Source organism: Nipponia nippon, unplaced genomic scaffold, assembly GCF_047370975.1.
Source record: "Nipponia nippon isolate SJK-2023a ecotype South Korea unplaced genomic scaffold, ASM4737097v1 scaffold_11, whole genome shotgun sequence".
Lineage (NCBI taxonomy): Eukaryota > Metazoa > Chordata > Aves > Pelecaniformes > Threskiornithidae > Nipponia > Nipponia nippon.
Window position 1 is genome coordinate 8,585,497 of NW_028262302.1, and position 21,467 is coordinate 8,606,963.

General features: G+C 38.4%; 1 protein-coding gene across 13 annotated transcripts in view; it reads left to right on the forward strand.

Moving 5' to 3' along the window:
* NRXN3 (neurexin 3) overlaps positions 1 to 21,177 on the forward strand; it is a 1,031,986-nt gene extending 1,010,809 nt beyond the window's left edge. For 8 of the 13 annotated variants that reach the window (XM_087747422.1, XM_087747424.1, XM_087747427.1 and 5 more), the window contains one exon: positions 19,830 to 21,177. In XM_087747422.1, coding sequence (XP_087603548.1) covers positions 19,830 to 20,755 — 926 coding nt within the window. In that variant the 3' untranslated portion in view covers positions 20,756 to 21,177. Of the gene's footprint in view, positions 1 to 14,208; positions 14,275 to 19,829 lie in introns of those variants that run through there. The other 5 variants (XM_087747429.1, XM_087747432.1, XM_087747435.1 and 2 more) reach the window with 3 other exon arrangements.
* Positions 21,178 to 21,467: the final 290 nt, after the last annotated feature.

Consider the following 21,467-nt stretch of genomic DNA (forward strand, 5'->3'; position numbering starts at 1 on the left):
GGTATGAAGGATATCTTTAGAGCTGGAAATAGATCAGATATTTTTCAAGTTGGAAGTGCATCCACTGAGACATAATAAGCATGGAACCCCATGGCAGAGTTTTCAAAGTGGAATGTATTTTTCTAAGAGAAAGGTGAAGCTGAGGAAAGAGCAGAAATGAAGCACTTTTTGCCAGTTAACTCCATGCACTTCCTCCCTACCTATGAAGACAGAGCACATACAGCTGTCATCCTTAGTGCTTCTGTGCTGAATTCTTCTCTTTGTAGTTATATGTTTGAATTGCCACTTGGTTCCCTTTCTCTGTATTTTTCAACTGAGGTTACCACTACTAAATTACCTGACAGTGAAATAATAAGGAATTGTGATGGAGCTATAATGTGGCAATGGCAACTTACGTCAACGTTATTTATTTGAGTGTCCTGTATGGATTCATTAGCCAATAAACAAGCACAGACAAACTTCTGAAAACATGGGGCATTCACATATCCAAGAGTGAGGCAGCTGAAATGAATAGAAGTTGAGAAGGAGAGTGTCCTTTGCATGTACCTGTGTACCATGTAGTAGAAATCAAGCAGTTGATAATTTGGCTTCTGGCATGCTTCCATTTTGATGGATAACTCAATACCATGGAAGGTTGTGAAAAGAAGCCACTTTGCATTAAACACTTAAATTTACCATGTAAGACTAGCATGCATTGTTTAGGCACTGGGAATAACAAGCAAATCTGCCACTTCTTCTCCAGCATAATGTTGGTCTACATGCCTGTCCATGTTCAGTGTCCTTTTTTCAATAGGCAAGGAAGGACCCAGACAGGCTCACATGTTTATGAGTCTTTTGAAGATGAAGTTTTTCTTCAAACTTCAAAACAGTGCTGTTCATTAATACCCTAATAAACCAGTAAATCTCAGGGCACTAAGGTTAGAATTCGAACACCTTTTTAATTCATTCATATAGTTCAAAGCTGCAAGTTTTGCCAATAGCAGAATTACCCCAGTAAAGCATTTGTTCTTTTAACATATTTCCAGTTCCATCTCTGTTTGATTGTGCTTAAGACCATAATTAGAATATGAATAGGAATAATGAATTCATCAGAAAAAAAATCTGCATGAGAAAATTTTGTGGCTCATACAGATAAAGGAAATTAGAGTCTACGAAAAAGTAATAGACTTTCCTATTAAAATCTAACCATATAATGTCTTACTTCATAGCAGAGGAAAACCTAATACGATAAGATTTTTTTTAGCTTCTTTTAATTAACTTTCCATTCTATTACACTTGATCTGCAGTTAACTTTCATTTCACAGGTATTCATGATGGTTATGCTCCTGTGAATTACTAAACCATGAAGCTCAGAAATGACGGTTAATAGCTATGCAAAGTCATCTTTTAGTTGATTTTCTAACAATGACCCTAAAATTTAGATGTAAATATTTCAGGTAATACAGTAAGCAGTGGTATGGGAAACATATTCAATGGTATGACTATATATCTCTTTAGTGATTCTGCAGCAATGTGACCTGCCCTGGTCTATGAATATTAACCACCACATTTTGAAAGTTAGTGCTTCAACTCCTCTAATAAAGAAAACAATTAAACATTTGTGATAGTGGGATATATGTTATCTTATCACAGTGTGAAGATAAGGGAGAAAGGATGCCAAGGCCACCTAGCTTACCAATGAGGTAAGCAGAATTAATCAGTAGCAGAAGTCATCCTGAATTTTTGTTCAAAAAGTCCTTAAATTCTGAATGAACCTGAAGAATTCTGGTGTCCAGCTCCTCAGCTTTATTCATGGACGAACTATCTTTACGTGTTCTTCTGAAATACACCCAAGTATCATCATTATCATCGATATTAAAGTAGGTTAACTTTTGGAATGAGATCTGTTTCTCTTCTAATCCAATCTGTTATGAAAACAGAGCAAATACCCTTCCCAGCCACTTTCTTGCTATAATGCAACCTCTGATAAACAGCTTAAAGCTTTAGCTTCTGAATCACAGTAGCATTTATTCCAGTCATTCACTATGTTGAAAAAGAGGATTCAAACTTGCCTGCAGCAGTCTTTCACCACTGTAATCCTGAACTTTCAAAAGGAAATCTGCAAAAAAGGCCCCCTCTCTTTATGCTTCTGCATTTCCTGGTTAGTATTAAACTTGCCCATAAAGACAAACAAACAAGAAGTCCTGCCAAAAATCCATCCCAAAATGCCTGAATCACAGCACTATCCCCTCTTGTCTTCCAAATGATAGACAGAACTAGCTCACATGTTGAAAGCTCCTATACAAAGGGCTCCCCTGTAGTGCTTCAGAGCTAGATAGTTCATACATTAGTTGGCTCTATTGTATTTCTGATGCAGTTACAAGTGCTGCCTAGTAGGAGAATTGACTTCAAAGCACAGATTAATAGTCATTGGCATTCTGTCTCCAAACACCTCTGCTTGAGGTCTCAAGGGGATTCTGGTGCATTTAAACATTAGTACAATCAAAAGGAAAGAGCATCTCACATCCTCTGAACTGACGTGAGAGAACAACACCTAACATACTGCTCAAAAGGTTGGCATTCCCTTTTTTCCTTTTCAGAGGAAGAGTTGTGGCTGTATTTTTTTATGTTTACGCCAATAGCATCCTGGCTTGCATCAGAAATAGTGTAGCCAGCAGGACTAGGGAAGTGATCGTCCCCTTGTACTCAGCACTGGTGAGGCCGCACCTTGAGTACTGTGTTCAGTTTTGGGTCCTCGCTACAAGAAGGACGTTGAGATGCTGGAGCGTGTCCAAAGAAGGGCAATGAAGCTGGTGAAGGGTCTAGAGCTCAAGTCATACAAGGAGCAGCTGAGGGAGCTGGGATTGTTTAGTTTCAAGAAAAGGAGGCCGAGGGGAGACCTTATTGCTCTCTACAACTACCTGAAAGGAGGTTCTAGTGAGGTGGGGGTCAGTCTCTTCTCCCAAGTAACAAGCGATAGGACAAGAGGAAATGGCCTCAAGTTGCGCCAGGGGAGGTGTAGGTTGGATATTAGGAAAAACTTCTTCACTGAAAGGGTAGTCAGGCATTGGAACAGGCTGCCCAGGGAAGTGGTTGAGTCCCCATCCCTGGAGGTATTTAAAAGACGGGTAGACGTGGTTCTTAGGGACATGGTTTAGCGGTGGACTTGGCAGTGCTATGTTAACGGTTGGGCTTGATGATCTTAAAGTTCTTTTCCAACCCAAACAATTTTATGATTCAGTATCAGGATTTCTACCTAGGATTTTCTACCACTTCCCAATGGTAAGCTGGCAGAACCTATCAGCAGTCTACTTGGTAGGGATCTTCTCATCAGTCTCTTACATAACATTCTTCCTCTACAGGTAACCGGGTATTAAACAAAGCCTTAGTGTACCCAGCATCAGCTCATTTTGCTGGTGGGGAAATTGACCTAGCCTTCTCAGCATGGCTGTGTGGCAACCCTTGTTTTAATTCTGAGGAATATTTTGACTTGTTCTTGTCTGAAGAGGAGACCGAAGAGCTTGTCCTCAGTTCTGGAGTCCCAAAGACTTCTTGTAGCATAAGGAAAATTACAGATCAAAAATTTCTATTAACTCCAGTCTAATTAATTTTAACTGCAGCAGCTAGCACTGAGGCATTTTTCTCTTCATTCTTCAGGGTTTTGTCTGGCTAGTTAATTCCCCAGTAGCATTTTGCACTGTCAAGATTTAACTTACGCTATGGGAACCATGGGGGTTTTTGGCTTGCTTTCTTTCAGTTTTGGTATGGGAATAACATTATTCCAATTTAATCAACAGCAGAAAGAATGTACTTTGACATCCAAATCCCAAAGAAGAGTAACATTGTGAGCAAGGCTGTACCAATGGATAAGCCATCATTTGGAAGACGTGCTTCTGAGTCCCTGACACAGTTTTTCTACATGAGTTTGAATAGGTCACTTCAATTCTTAACTCTCGCACCCTAGTTAATCTAGGAGTGGATGTAAAAGTGCTCAAATTTAATAGAAGAGAACATGCAGATACTTATCATGCCCTTTTCAATAGTGTTGATTAATGAAAGAAACAAGTTTAGGTGTGAAGGCACAGGTAAATGAATCTTGTCCAAAGCCTACTGGAGTAAGCTTCTTCCCAACCATCACATTTTAAATTCCCTTCATTCTACATTTTACCAGGGACTGATGTTCACAATGCTGAACAGACAAGGTTTATTGTTTTTTCTCAGTTACTTCAATATTTGGCTTGATATCATATCCAAGGAAATCATGTATTGCTTTTCAGTTGGAATTCATCACCATGTCTGTATAACCCAACTTATCCTCATTCATTAACACCCCTTTTTTCTTCTACAGCTTGTCAAAGAAAGTTCCTTAGTCCAGTATGTACACTGTTAAAGGTCCTTGTTAAAGGTCTGTAGTAGTACTGTTTCCCATGTATCCTCAAGAATAAGCTTCAGCCGCTTCACTGAAGAGGCTTATAAAGTGAAATGCTTTAGATCTTGAATGTCTTCTGGAGAGATAAGTAATGCCTGGGATGATCCTGGATTATTCAGCCATCCAAGAAGTGGACAACATTTTTCTTTGTGTGGTTTTCCTTTACTTTTTTTTGTTTACAGCTCCAAGATAAAAGCACAGCAGCTATCTTTGGATACAAGCTGCAAATGCAGGTTCTTCCCAGCACTGATTTATGTCTGTAAGAGGAGGAGGAAATACTGAAAGAGGGGTTATCGGGGGCAGAGCTAGGATCGCTAATTTGCCATCAGAAGAGAAGTTTAAGTTCTCTGCAAGATAAACCATTTGAAGGTGAATCTACTATGCTTTGGATCCTCCTCTCACAAAGCAAGGGAGGAAGTTCCATCCACTGAGTCACTTGCAGCTAGACTAGCTACAGACTTTGAGAATGTAATATGCTTATGCTAGCTGAGGGGGGAATTAGATTATTTTGTAGGATCTTTCAACAGAAATGGCAAGTGTAGCCTAGCATCCAAGTGACTAAAAATATTGCACTGAAAATGGGTCCTGTCTATTTCTGAGTTGCACTGGAATTGACTTCTTCTTAAAGAATCCAATATGAAAATATATTTACGAGTAATTACATATGAACAGAGGAGATCATAGGAATAACTGTTATGCATCAGTTAACTTGGGTGTACAACTCCAACAGAGGATAATGCAGAGTCAACAGTAAGGTGAGGTACAAAACAGCATTCATGACATATCCAGATCTTCATGTGGTTACAATTTAGCTGCACCTACGAGATTATTTGTGTGCCAGCCAAGTAGGCACTATTTCCATCACGTATCTCAGTATGGCATACCCTCCTTACACAGACACACATTTCAGTTGTCTTTTAGGATCTGGACATTCAAACCAGTCCTGCATCTAAGAACTTCCTAAATTCTTCAATTTGCCCATGTACTTACCCCCAGTTAGTGTTCCAAGACATACGTTTCATATACAGATGTGCCTACTGATCCCTCAGACAGTATATTTGAGAGTTGCCTTGATGTGTTTCCTGGTACATTCTAAAAAAGTAATATTAAATGGTATGACAGTATAAGACTTCTTGGAATACAAACACCAAGAAGGAATTTGGTAGTCATGGAGCATTCACTAGCATTCGGACAAAATGATGACACGTATTTTTATCTGGCTGCTTCATAACTGTATACACTGAAGAAAGGAGGAGACACTAAGATAGCCTTGCTGCTCTACATTTGCAGATAAGCAAAAACTTATGTACATTTTAATATATCGTAAATACGCAGGAAACATGTACTGCATGGGTTTAGACCAAAGACAGTAAACTATTCCTGCTCCCACTCAAATTACTGGATGGAGTTCTGCTCCTGAGTTTGTCAGTATAAGGATCTGGTTTGTGGTTGCAAAATCCCTCAGGATTCAAAAAGACTTTTTCCCATGTGACTGACTTTTAAGATTAAATAAGTTTAGCTTTACCTAAAAAAGCTTTAGCTGGGCTGACTACAAGTGTCAATCTTCAGTCTTTCAAAAAAACATATCAGATTCTTCTCCCAGGAGAAAGAGACGGTTGAGTAGAGATGCACGGGAAGAATGCTTTCAGGCCAGTGACACTGGATGCACTGCTTAGCACCGGAAGCATCAAAATACCCTTTGGTTCGGAAGAGTGTGAAAAGATAATAAGCTTATGGTAAACACCTGAAAAATTCTTTACTTCAGAGAGCTATGACAGTTTAGCCTTATGATTTCCTTAGCTCTGATAGCTGTAAATACGCTTTTGTATTTGATAGTTTTCTAGATCATTGCTAGAAGAATAAAGAAGCCCCATTAATTAACTCTTACACACAAAAACAAACAGGACAGCATGTGGGACTTTGTCAGTGGTGCTCATGTAGACATTCTTACTATAGATTAGCTTTTTTATTTTTGAGCTTCAGATGTGCCTGTAGGGTTAGAATGAGAGAGCTTTTTGCCAGTACAAACAGCTGGTGCAAGGGAAGTGATATAACTAATTTATCTTCTTAGGCTATTCTTATCTCTCTGTGTTTTGTAGTGGACCAGCTAACCAAATGCTCTTCTTTTATGGTTTAAATTAGTGCAGATAACCAATGGGAATCACAGGAACAGATTTTTATTCTGAGTTAGTGGTAGAGATGAGGGGTTGCCTTGAAAATTAGTATTTTACTCCTATTAATCTATAAGCTATTTGTTATTTGTGGTCTGCTAAGCATTCACTTGTCTGGATGTCTGAAAAATGCTACTCTGAGAAAGGTTAAAAGCATGCAAGAATGAACAGATTGTTTTGGGAGCTACTACAAGCAGGAAGGACCATTTAGAAACACCAAGTTTCCCAGATTCCTGCCAGAATTCCCCACCTGCCTCCTCTTTCTTGGGACTTCGTCCTGTAGAACAATCTCCCTCCTCTTCTGCTCATTTTCTCCCATTTTCCCCATATGAAAATGATAATGACTCAGCTGTGGGCAATCAGAAAAGCCATGCTGCATCTATAGCTCTTAGGAGGGTTTCATGCTGGATCTAGCATTTCTAGTATTTATATTAGGAAGAGGTAAATTCACTAACTTTTAAACAACTGCAGACCATACTTAACCAGTTTTAGGGGGAGGGAGAGAACCAAGTCTCTTAGTCTGTGTTTGTGTATGTATTTATTTTACAGTGGAATCACTGGAAATTGGGAAGATTCTTCTCTTCCTTGGTGTACAGACATATGCCTGTGGTGGAGATTTTTGCAGGGATTCTCCCCCTCCCCCCCCTTATTTATTTAACGTATATTTCTGCCTACCAAAGTATTCTAGCCAGAGGAGAAAATGCTGCCAACATATCTTGAAGCTAAAAGCAGATGCATAGCTAACAGTACCTTTTTCTCTATTTTGTAGGTAAACTTTTTACAGAAAAATGAACACTTTCCAGTTCACTGGAAATTCTCCATTTGTTTCTTTTCACTGATATTTTGATAGTATCAGCTGCTTAGAAGTATGTGTCATTAGTATCCTTGCCCAATGCATATGGCTTTAAATGACCCTAAAAGGGTGCTGCCTGATATATAAAGTAAACTTACAAACATAACAGCAGTTTGGAAGCCCAGATTATGCAGTAGTGAAACGCATGCTCTCTTTTAGCACTGAAAGTCTTGGGTCCCATTCTAATTAGGTCAAAGTACAAAAAGTAAAAAAAAGAATTTCCTGGCTTCATCCTTGTTTTGCAATTACAGTGCATAAAAATACAGAAAGAAAAATATCCTGAATAAGGAGGGATGCATGATTAGGCCAGAAGGCAATCCTGGACATTTGAAGTGCAGCAACAGTATAGCTAGGCAACTAGGTCAGAAGCAGCAGCTGGTACATGTGGTTAATAATGAGATATATTGATAGAGTTGTGTTGCAGTGCACAGAACCCAAAGAAGGTGTGGTTCAGTGTGTTAGGGAAGAGATAAACTGTCAGCTTGATGGAGCCCAAGGACTAGGGTGGTAGGAGACAGAAGTTCCAGAGGTTAGCACGAACCTGGGGACAGTAATGCAGCCCTAGATCCTAATTTACCGTCTATCTTCTTGCTCTTTAACAGACACAGAAATACTCATTACCTTCAGCAGCAGCATTTTAAAATGCAACATGAAAACAAAAAATGAGAAAAATATAACTTTATAATTAAAGCTGCTGAACAAGGAGCTTTTTGTAAAAATTTCTCCTTTTTAAAATGTGGATTTTTCATTTGAAAAAGTTGGCTACCTTGGCTCAATCCTTCAAAAAAGAAGCTTGTAAGCCTTGATAGTACAGATGTCTCTATTCCTAGTCCTTTGGTCTACTTTAAGTTTTTGAAAATAAAAAAAAAGGCTGCAATGGTTATACTTTTTAATCTTTGCTTTTCTGAGGAATAATTTGCTAAATGTTAGGTAATAAAATATTGTCTGTGTAGCTTCATGTGGAAACATTTAGGATCCAATTTTCAAATTAGGACATCTAGTTTTGACTATCAACAGCTAGATTTTTTTAAAAACTGGAGAAGATTTTTCGTAGCCTCAGCAGAAATTGCTGGACCCAGATTTTCCAAAGAACTCTGCTTCTGTTCAAGCACCTCTGTATTGACCACGTAAAGAAAAAATTGCTTAGCACCCTTCAAATCCTCTTGTAAGTCTAACATCAAGATTTCCTTTACAAAATCTTGTCATCTTTCTAAGTGTCTCTGGCTCCAGTTGTGGTTCTTTAACTCTTTTGATCTTTCAGGCAGCAAAAGGCTTTTCCAGACCCTCATGCAACGAGTTAGGCATTTATCATCAAATAGGGCATAAGTATTTGCTGGAGTGGCCTGACATAGGCTGCACAGTTGGCAACCAGACCCATGCCTTACAGTCTGTTTTGCATCAAAGAGAAGGCATTCAGTTCTAATGTGCTGAAGGGGGATATTTCACTACTCTGAAAATCCAGCTGCAAGTCATGACAAATGCTGATTAAAATTCAAAGCTTAAATGCCTCTTTGTGAAACTCCCTAAGTATAATTAAACCAGAGGCTCAGAATCCTGGTAGGGAGTGGTGTCCAGGGACACTAGCCTTGAAACCTTACCAAATAAAAATCTCTACTGAGGTCTGCAAAGGCCTCACTTCTGTAATTTTTTTTCTGTTCCTAGCCAATCTTTTCTGATCCACAAATGAATCTCCAAAATTTCCTACATAGACCAACGTTTTGCTTCCTGGAACCTGCATGTTCTGTCCCTGAGATCACCCTGACCAGGTTTCCTCTTCTTTGGTTGGACCTCTTCCCTTCCTAACATGTTTTCCAAAGGGATGTAGGAGATAGGTCCAGTGCAGTCTTCCAGCAAAGGCATGGTACGTTCCAGCTACAGATGCACTGTGCTGGTAGTCAGCACAACCTTATCAGTTCTGAAGTAGGAGTTAATAGTTTTCTCATATAACTCGTCTCAGAACTGGACACTTTTCAGTAATGCATCTAAAAACAATCTGGGCTATTTAAGTTTTGTGGGTTTTATGCTTATTTAACATTCGCCAGAACTAATACTGATCTCTCAGTGCCTTTAGAGGTGCTATTGTTCCTCATGTTAATATGTACCAAAACATCCTACCTGTTTGTTACCATATTTATACAAAAGTGCCCCTGGCCACATCTACAGGGCAGATAGCCCCATTCTTCCCAGAAATTCGAGCTCAAGATAGCCACCCACTTCCAGTGATTGGTGGTGGCATGACCTTTACGATGGGTTATGAAATGATTTTGCTGGCATTCCTGATGGAAAGCTAAGGTACATGCAGTGCTTACAGCCTGCTTTTCCCATCTCCTGGAGAGATTCATGGTGGACAGGGTCCAAAGCTTTATATATAACATTTGCCCTCTCCTAAAACATCAGGCAGAACAGGTTGTTTTGCTGGGGTCCTGAGCTCCTTCTTAGAAGGCCTCTGATGTCAGGATGATGGTCTTTATACAAGAAAAATATGGACATTGTATGTGTTGTCTAGGGAATTCAGAGGAAGCCGAGGACCCCTCTAGGACATACAGTATTTGGGATCCAGTTTTAGTAAAGACTCAAATAGAACTGATTAGTAATATCGTCTTGACCTTCAAATCCTTTTGTAGCATAGGAGAAACTAGTCTCAGTCTTAATGCTAGCAGTGCCAGGTTTGCCTGTGCAAAATCATATGGCCTTGTTACCAAATATTGCTAACAGGTGGGCCCCCAGCAGTAATCAAGGACATATTCAGCATGTCTGAATAACTGCTCACCACTTCAAATAAATGTTAACTACAGCCATAGCCTTTCCCAGCATAGCAGAGTGTGTTTGTAAGAACTAATTCTTCCTTTACTCGAGCTGATCAGCACTTATAGGAGTAAGCCCAGTCTGACTAGGCAGAAAAATAAATGTCACTCATTCTGGGAACGCCTTGGAGAGTTAGGGCCAGAATAAGGGCTGGAGTCTGGAGTATTGAGTGTTTGATCCAAATACAAGGTCATAGTCAGGGTGAAAAGTGTATCCTAGCATAGCTTACGATTTTTCCTCACGCTTTTCCCTTTCTGACTTCCCCCAGTAATGCAGAGAACCTGCTGGAATGTGCTTTCCCCTTTCTGGAGAGGCATGGATGGTACACCCCCTGCCCCTCCTACCCACCTCCGCCTGCCCGCCCCCCAAGTCCTTGCTTGCTCTTCTGTTTTTCTACTTTCCCTAAATGCAACTTACTTTAAGCATGCATTATTATTAACATCCTACAGTAAAATTAAGCTATTATATAACCCATTTGTCGATCTCAGCCAATTTCTTCTATCTTTTTCTATGTCTATTTATGACGTACATCCAGACTGCACGTCCTTTTTTTTCCTCTCCATGTTTATTTTAAAAAGAAGTGATAAAAAAAAAAAGATCTATTAAAAAAAAAAGCAACACTGGAGGGTGGTGGGGTTTTTGGCCAACAATTGAAAACAAATTCAAATGAGAGGGGAGGGAAGGGAAGAGAATCCAATTCTTAACAAAAAACAATCCAAATGATGAAAGTGTCCCTAGACTGCTTTGTCTGTTCCTTTCAATGTGTGCATCTGGTTCGTTCATCTTTGAAAGTGTGTGGAATAATTTTTTCTTTAAAAATAAAATTTTAAAACCCCACAATTGTTCTTATCGCCCTTCTTCCTGGGAATGAAGTGCTCTTTTTCATTTTTTGCTTTTTTTTTTAGTATATCTCTACATAGTTATATTTTGATGCATTTCTTTTCAATGGTTAAATTTCTATCTTAGATTTGGTTTGTTCCAATCTAATAATGAAAAAAAAACAAACAAAACAAAAGAGTTATGAATTGTTTTCTGCAATTTTTCCCTCTATTTCCCTCTTTAAATAAGGAACTACTTCACTGGCAGAATCCTACAGCCGTATTTTTGAGATTCTCCAGAGAATCTGAATATAAAAGCAATCTAATTTGAGAGTGGGGAAGGGGTGTGCCAGCACAGTCATTACATTCAAAACAGTGATTTGATGTGCCCAAGATATGTTTGTTTCAAATTACTGAGAATACTGATGTCAATTTGATGGACTTCAGAGAGGATGATTTTTAGAAGAAGGAGGCTGTGGGTAGCTACAGATGAAGTTGTTCTAATTTCAATGCATAAAACTAGTTTCCTTGGTTTTTTGTTTTACTCTCTGGTGGTGGTGGTGGTTGTTGTTGTTGTTATTATTATTATTATTATTATTAGTTTATGTATTTTTACTGCTATTTTTAGTAGGGAAAAGTTTTAACTGTTTTTATAATTTGAGAACCTTTAATGAAAATGTAAATATTAATACTATAATTATTAAATTTTTGTAACTTGCATGTTGAAGAAGTTGCAGCTTAGGGTTTGTGAGACTGTCAATGTTAGAGTTCTGTTTTTTCTTTTTGTTGATGGGCATGAATATGCTCATTTGTTTTTGTATATTGCCCATCCCTTCCTTACAGCCAGAAGCTCTAATGCTGCTAGATCACTCCGTACCGCCCTTACATGGACATGGCAACTGACTTACACATTCACTCCCATCATCTTCATCTCCTGTGTAGTACACTCATAGATTTTTACACTCCCACTCCATCCACCCTAGGCATTTTTTCTTCCCATAAGTTCCCCTCCACCACCCCTTTCTTTAGCATTGTTAAAATTTTATGTGCAGTCATCCATTCCTTAAAACACACACACACAAAAATTATAGAAAAAAAGAAAATGTTTAAAAAAATATATATCAAATTGACCAAAAAGGCAAAAAAGCAACAAACTTTGCTTTTCAAAAAACATTGTATATGTAGATATGCAAACAAGCAAAAGTAAATTCTATAAAATGTACAGGATTTTTCAACTGTAATATGCTAACAACTTTACATAAGATAAAAAATACAACCAAAAAACAGCAGAAAAAAAACCAAGTTCAAATTTGTTAAGGTGCAAGATTTTTTTCTTTTCATGTTATGTGGTGTGGATGTATGTGTTGTTGCCTCCCTGTATCGCCCTTTGTTGTAAAACAATTATATTAAAAAAAGAAATAATAAACATTTTGCTAAAAAAGTTTTTAAGAAACAACAACGAAAAAAAGCAAGTTACAAGAATGTGGCAATGCTACTTGTCCAAGAGCATTCTTACACAACTTTCTTTTGTAAATTTTTCCTTTCATGCCAAAAAACATGCGGGCAATTTGTTGATGTAAGTTGACTGTTATGAAATCAATGTGGTATGCTTTCTAAATATTTTTATGTATTTTTGATGACTTTTTTTTAAAGGAAATAATGTTTTTGATTTTCGTCATTTTTTTCAGTTCTCATAGGTTTTAATCTTTCTTTTGCTGATAAAGTGAATGACTTGTTATGTTTTTCCTTTTTCTGACCTTGTTGACGTGGCATTTTTATTTTCTAGTATATGGTTTTGTTTTAGGAAAAATGTATAAGTTCGTTTATTTATTTTTGAATCAGTTTGTATTTGCCTTTATGTTATGTGCTCTTTGTATACTGTTGATTACCAGATTGTATTGTGCATAGGAGGGGGTGAAGGAGCTTGTGGTAGTTTGCTCCTATTCTTTCTCGGTCCCTCTCTAGAGCTTTCTTTCTCCTTTCTCTTTCCCAAAATGAATCACCAGTAATGGTACTTTCTTTCATGCTACTTAAATTTAATGTAGCCTTCATGTCAAGTAAAAAACGATGAGACTTCTTTAGCATTTTGGTAGCTCTCAGGGTCTTCTTACTGCAGCTCTACCTCATTCCTACTTTATTCCTATGAAAGTGTTTTATTTGTATCAATTTTCTTCATTGCTGATTATCTGCCTGATGTCCAGTCTAAATGATACTCTCAAGTGTACTCTTACCAGGTAAATGCACCCATCATATTATGACTAGTATCAGGCTTGCTAATATCATCCAGAAATGGTACATTTGGCAGACACTTTCCTACTGAACCTCTAAAATTTCCTTGCTTCAAAAGAGATTTGGATTAATTTCTTTAAAAAGTAATGAGTAAAAGTAAGAAAAAGCTGTACTTCCTTATATGCACATATGTTTTCACTATTCTGCATAGTAGTAATGCTGTGCTCAGCAGGTATATTAGGTTCAACTGTCAAGTACCTTGAACAACTGATGCTGAAAACAACAAATAATTATGCTGAGTAGGAAGTTGTCACCAATTAATCACAAAAGTTTAAAATAATGATGGGAGATGGAAGAGGGCATCTTTCAATTGGTTCAGAGCAGCTCAGTGTCTGGGCACCGAAATACTTGGTTTTGCTCTAGAATCCTGCCAGCAGACACAATGTCAGGTCCTCTCTGGAAGGTATTAATATGTTTTACTGAAACTGTATGAAGGTTACCAAGAATTTACAGCAATGAAACACAGCCCAGCATTAACATGGGATTCATGACCTCTTGAGCTCTGTACCTTCCCGTTGCTCATGAGCCACGTATTAGGAAATACTGCAAAAACTAATGTCTTTAGTTTGGGGGGCTTAGGAAATGCTTTTCAACCAGCTCCACCAGAAGAAGTACAGTTTTACCTAATCACTTTGAGGACTATATATTCTCTGAAAGGAAAAGGAGATATTTGAGATGAAAAGTTGCAGTATTTCATTGTGAAAATGATGTTTTTCTCTCTACTACTCACTGTCAATTGCAATTACATCAGACTGCTAAGAGTAGAAAATATTAAGAATGTTCATCTACTAGGTTTCGTGTTAGCATCATCTTTCCTGTGAATCAGGGACTATGTTCTGAATAATTTCTCCTTTTTATCCTCAGAGGACTCAAAGGAGAATTAACTAAAACACCATTAGACTGAAATTTATGAACTCAATCATTTAATAAAGAATTATTGTGTTGGTACAGAGGGGAAAAAGGTAAGGAATTATTTTCTGCGGCAAGTATTTCATACTGAAAGTGGAGTCAAACTTCAGAGGAACAGCATAAGAATAAAATGAAAATGTCAGAATTTGGATGCAGAATTTCAGGTGCCCACAGAAATGGATGCGTTGTGCAGCCTTTATGGATGACATTTAAAAGCTCTTCAACCACAGCTGGAAAAGAGAAACGATAAGGGTGTGTCCCGTATTGCCATCAGGAGAAGATGAATCTTTCAGGCTTCATTTTTGTGTGCCTTTTGTCCTGTATCAGTCTGATGCCTGAGACTCCAGTGAAGTAGTTGTGGCTCTGAAGATGAAAGCCAGCAGCTGATACACTTTTTTGCGTTGGGTTTTTTGGTGATTTGGGTTTTTTTTTTTTTGGTGCCCTCTGTGTTCATGACTCTCCCACAACATCCTCACAGTTCATAAGGCTTCTATTAAATTTTTAACGCTGTCTTTTCCAGTGGCAGAGAACTCTTACTGGCGATCAGCCCCAGTGGTATGAATTATATATCTATAAATATGCTCATAAAGCAAAAAGCAGGGCAGCTCCAAGGCTAAAGTAGTCCTTTTATATCCCCAATGATCTTGGTAGTTTAAAGAAAAGCACAACTCTGTGAAAATAGTATATGTGCTAGATTTAAAGGCTAACTTTTACAGAATTATGAACACTGTGTTTGCTTCGTGGAATGAGAAGGCCAAGCAGAGCACTGGGCTGCTCAGTATAAGGTTTCCCACCTCACAGACCTCAGTTCTCTCAGTGCTGCTTCCAGTTTGCTGTTCAGTAATTTTTTTGCAACTATACTGTTGATGGGCAAACTAACTTTGCATCTGTATCACTGCAGAGGAAACCATTTTATCCGTTTCCTTTTTGTTTAATTCTTTGGCACTGTGTTGTCAACAGAAGCTTTTTAAAAACCCTATTTCTGTTTGGGAAACATCCATTGCCTGCTTAGGAGAGAAAGCACAGAGTAGGTGAAAAATAAATCTGGAAAATCCTTGTGAAATCTTTGGATTGCTAAAGTAATCCTGAACTTGCAGCATACCAGTGAACAGTTAACTGGTGCTTAACAGCCAACAGATAAAAGGGGGAAAAGAAACCTGTAACTATCAGGAAACAGCCCATATCATCCACAAACAGAATCTAAGTCTCATGTGAGTATTTGTTTTGAAGCCATGGCCCAAACTGGGTGGCATCCTTGCCATTTTTTTTAAGCACAGAACAATTTGGAAATTAAAATTGTAAGTTTTATTCGAGGCTGCAAAGTGTTAATTTTGTGATTGAAAAAATGGTAGACACTGAGAAAATAAAAACTTCAGATAGGAAAATACAAACATTAAACCTGCTGCAAATGTATTTCCCTTCCAAATTGTCATGTAAGATTTTTCAGAGACACCTCTTAAGCTTTTTCTAGAGATCCAAATCTTTAAAGCACTTGCCTTCCACAGCAAGCCTTTCAGGATCCAAATCCCACATAAGATATTCTTGGCAACTGAGTGGCAGTTTGTCTTTTAAGTCTTTCAGTGCTTACTTTTAAACTAACTTGGGGCCCTGGACAAGAGGCACCACTTCTCCATCACAGGACCACTGGCTCTAGGCAGCTTCCTGCTGCCTCAGCTGTCATTTTGTGAAAGATGGTTCCCCCTACATGCACGCTTATCATCTGCCTGTCATCAGACTCCCCCTTGTGTCTCTTACGAGTAGAAATGTAGTACCAGTAACAGAGTCGTTTGCAGGTATAACATGAAAGTTTGCACTTGCTTCCCTCCATAGATATTGGTGATCACGTTTCTCACACTTTCCTGAGAGCTTTTCAGAATTTACATTCCTTGTTATCCTTAAATAACACATTGCTTTTAGACTGAGTGGCATTTTTATCACTCCATTTTAAAGGATGTTCTAACTCCTCTATAAATCACATACCCCCAAGAAGTATTCATTGTGCTTGCATCCTATTAGACCTACAACTTCTAGCTTGCTGTGAGCTTTGCGGAGATGCCTAACATACCAGTAAAACAGAAGCCAGATTTGATACCTAGAGTTCTTTTTCTGAGTTACCTTCTCCCACACAGCTTTTTTTCAGTCTCACTGTTTCTTCCATTACAGACAGAAAGAAAAATAAAAAAGTTCAAAGCATCATTACCACCCGTACAACCATCTCCCTGATACTCCTCAAAAGTATGTTGTCTTAAGTAAATGTAACAAATGAACTCCTTGATGGAGAGGTGATTCCTAGTGAAGGACCTTCAACAGTCTCTTTATTTCTTTAGTATACAGGTAAACATACTATGGATCATTGGACAATTTGGAATAAAACTAGAGATGAGATTAAATAATTGTATGGGAAATCAAAGTTTATCCAATCTTCCTGGTACGGAAGTTATTTCTCTTCTCACATACATTGTGAGATTAAAACTTTGTAAAACTCATTCCTGATTCTGTCCTATTGTCTTCCATCCAACAGACTTGCTGGAATCAAAAAGCTCCAATCTGCTCTATATCACTTATGTGAAACCCCACTTACCATAGCAATTCTATCAACTTTTCTTAACATTTCAGAAAGACCATGATCTTTTTTATAGTTGCATTAGTCTTGATCATTGGCTCAAGTCCTCGACAGTAACAAAAACTACAGAACTATGACCTAGTTTTAAAGACAAGGGTTACTGGGGCAAAAGAAAGGTCTTCATATTAAATGTAAGATATTTATGATTCCTTCAAGAAAATTAATCATTAATAGGACCAAAAGAATTTCTCTTCGGAAGAAAACTGCCCAAAATATTGCCCCAGTGGGTGGCAGATCAACTGCATACTGATGCTGTGTGCCAGTATAATAGATTTTAAGAACAAAGGCACTTCAGAGCTCTAGATGAGCAATTAAAAGCTGCCAAATGAATTTTTTTCTAATTGGGTGTCACAGATGGTGAATGAAAATCACAGATGAATCCTACTTTTTAACACCAAAACACTGATCTCAAAAAATCATTTAAAGGGACACTACCTATCCCTGATTTTCTGGAACATAAATTCTCCACTCATGCAATTTGATGTAATGCACACTTAAATGCTATTATTTTTATTCATTTTTTACCAGACTCACAGATGATCTTTCCCTCTGAGGCATCCTCCAAGTTTATCCTGAGACAACCTGTTTGCATGGATTATAGATGCTCTACTCTAGCCATGGATAGGGCTTCTGGACATATATAAATCATATTACATGCTCTAGTTTCTACATTGCACAGAAAACAGCTGAGATGCATGGGCACAAAATGCCATCTAGCCATTTGGCAAACTACACTTTCTGCTTTTTGCATAATTTTTTTGAAGATATGTAGTTTGAAGAGATTGGCATTATTTTACACATATGATATTTATTTCTTCATCCTCTATCCAATAACAAAAGTGGTATGAACATGCTGAGGAAGCTCAGAAGACTAAACAGCACATTCAAATTGGCCCTTTGTATCCTAGCTTAAAACTCACTTTGCATGAAAGTATGCAAAGTACCACATTTCTTATTTTTGCCTAATTTCTGCCCTGGTACCTCTGAGATAAATCTGACTGTTTCAATTGATTAAACTGTGTCACCACTTAGTTTCTCATTAAGGATAAGAAAAAGCCATATTGCTAGTTCAGCTATCCAGATTTAATCAAACTGTTAAGTACCTTTTCCAGTATATTGCTATCTTCAAATACGTAATTTGTTCAAATATATTGCTCTCCAAATATATTTAGAAGGGATTATGATTTTAGACCCTATTTTTTATAGAACTCCCATGGACATTACTGGCAGTATTCAATGGGAAACAAGTGCATGTAATATATAGTGTAGATAGGAGAGAGCAGAATTTTGACCCTGCTGCTGTTCAGCATTGTAACAATGCCAAACTGTTCATTAGCAGTTATTAATACATAAGTAAAAACCAGAATTATTTATTTAGAAGGTAAAATTCCTTTTGCATATCTTTCCTTAAGCAATGGTGTGTATAAATCAAAATTTCCCATGCATTAGAAATACTTCTTACTAAGTTGCACTCCTTCCAACAAATCTAGATGACTACTCATGGTGTCAAATGAACTCTTTAGTTTATATACAAAGCCGCTAACTTAAGTGGCTAGCCGAAGCAAAATTACCCAAGGGAGAATTTGTACACAAACTTTCAAAAGCAATATGACTCACCCTAAAGAAGTGTCAGCGACCTGTATGTCAGCAGAAGACTATGCAATCTGAACTAAATGAATTAGTTAAATTAATTATGCCTCCACATCAGAATAAAACAGTGGAGTGTTAATTACCCATACACTCAAAAGTAGAAGTACCGTCATATTACAATATATAGAAAAAACAGGACTACTACTCTAAAAGTAGCAATATTGCTGCTCAGAAACCAAATCTTAGAAATGCTGAACTGATTTTCTTGTTTCAGTTGCAGCTTATACTGTGGTAAGGTACAAATGTTATAGCTATAGCTTTGTTGTTCTACTTCAAGAGTAGACCATCAGTCTGCCTCATTTTTAGTCCTCTGTAGGCAGATAGCCATCATGTTAGGAAAAAGTAGCACTGATCACAGCTATCTGCATATCAAGAAGTAACAGTAGGTGTGAAGACAACTTCTGCAGTACACTCCTGGGCTCAAGTACCAATTTGGGTCATCAGAGTCCTTATTCAGTTATATCATCAATCACAATAAAGTCTATCTTAATTTTTAATCAAAGAAGAATCAAGAAGAACTGAAGGTGAAGATAGTACGGCATTAGTAGCCCCAAAAGATGCAAGGAAAGGGACATCGCTAGTGTCAAACAGAATGGTAAAGAAAGATTATAAAGAGATCAACAAGCATTTAGTAGAGCTCTGTACCTTCATCGACACCAGTAAGTACTTGGTTCTTATTCCGTCCCTCACTTTCATGAACTTTCCCACAGTTTAAAAACCAGGCAACGATCAAGAAGAAATGGATGAATGGGAAAGGCCTTAGGGAAAGACCTTATAAACTGCTACGGAAGGTGAGCAGACTTGAATGGCAAAGAAGAAATACCAATGTTATTTTAAATTAAAGGAATCAGAGGAGGAAAAACTGGCAAGATGAATGATAAAATCCATCTAGGAGAACATTGCTCTATGGAAGTAAAAAATAATTCATTTAAACAGTCTTGTAACCAAATGCTTAAGAAAGATCACTACCAAAAATTGATTTCCAGAGAGTCACTTGAGAGTATCTTCAAAAATCAAAACTTTGGGTCCCAAAAAGTTCAGAGTATTTCACTTTACATACGTAGCATAGGCTAAAAGAGGGAGGAAATGGAAGTTTACCAACGTCAAAGCAGGGTGGGAGGGAAAAATGAAAGGCACCCCCAGGAAAGTATGCTGGTAGTGTAGTTAGGGTGAGAAACCTAATCCCTGAGACTATTTTCATAATGCCCAAATCTTCTCTCGCCCTTGAATTGAGTGAATTGAAAACGGTGCATTGTGTCATTAAAACGTACTAATCTTCTTTTTTTTCTCTTTTTCATCCCAGGAGGTGAATTAGTTATCCCTCTACTTGTAGAAGACCCTTTAGATATCCCTCCTATTGCTACTCGTGCACCTTTCATTACACTTCCCCCTACCTTTCGCCCCCTCCTCACCATTATTGAGACCACCAAAGATTCCCTGTCCATGACCTCTGAGGCGGGGTTACCTTGCTTGTCGGACCAAGGCAGCGATGGTTGTGATGATGATGGCTTGGTGATATCTGGGTATGGCTCAGGGGAAACCTTTGACTCTAACCTACCCCCTACTGATGATGAAGATTTTTACACCACCTTCTCCTTGGTAACAGATAAGAGTCTTTCCACTTCAATCTTCGAAGGTGGCTACAAAGCACACGCACCCAAGTGGGAATCCAAGGACTTTAGACCTAACAAAGTCTCCGAAACTGGTAGGACTACTACCACGTCTTTGTCCCCTGAGCTGATCCGCTCCACAGCTTCGTCCTCGACTGGGATGGTGCCCAAATTGCCAGCCGGCAAAATGAATAACCGTGAGCTCAAACCCCAGCCTGACATAGTCTTGCTTCCGTTGCCCACTGCCTATGAGCTAGACAGCACAAAGCTGAAGAGCCCGCTAATCACTTCCCCCATGTTCCGTAATGTGCCCACAGCAAACCCCACGGAGCCAGGAATCAGACGGGTTCCGGGGGCCTCAGAGGTGGTCCGTGAGTCGAGCAGCACAACGGGGATGGTCGTCGGCATTGTGGCTGCTGCCGCCCTCTGCATCCTCATCCTCCTGTACGCCATGTACAAGTACAGGAACAGGGACGAAGGGTCCTATCAGGTGGACGAGACGCGGAACTACATCAGCAACTCAGCCCAGAGCAATGGCACGCTCGTGAAGGAGAAGCAGCAGAGCTCAAAGAGCGGCCACAAGAAACAGAAAAACAAGGACAAAGAGTATTATGTGTAAAAAAGAATACTTATTTATATATAAATATATAAATACTTAATGAGATTTAACTGAAATAGCAGAACCATTGCAGCGAATGAGATTGGGAGATATCGTTTGTGGGAAAAAGTATTGGGAAAAAAAAATTTCAGCAGTGACTGTTAATGTCTCAGTCATCGCTTGGAGTCAGCAAACTCTGCCCTAATGTATTATAAAGCACACTTAGCGTTCTGGAGATGGCGCGCACAGCTCTGCCCTGTTAGTGAACTGGGACGTCTCCAAATCTCCTCCTCCGCTGAACTTTCTGCAAAGGTAGAAGACTTCCTGGCTTACTTGTTTCGTATCTCCAAGTGAGTCTTTAACAATGTTCGTGATCCCTGACTGTATTGATAATTTTTCAGTTTACTTATTAAAAAAAAAAAAAGGAAGGAAAAAGAAAAAAATGCAAACATTATTAAACAACAAAAAATATTGAACAAACTGATCTGGCCATGTCCAGCATACATATAATTTTTCGAGATTGGAGGAGGGGAATAAATGATTTTGGAGATTGTTGTTTTTTTGGTTTGGTTTGGTTTGGTTTCTTGGGTTGTTTTTTGTTTGGGTTTTTTTTTTTTGGTTACTTTTGGGTGTGGGAGGGAAGGGTGGAGAGGAACACTGGGGGGGGGGAACCAGGACATGAGTTGAGAAGAAATCTCGGAAAAAAATAATCCATAATAAATAGAGACTATTG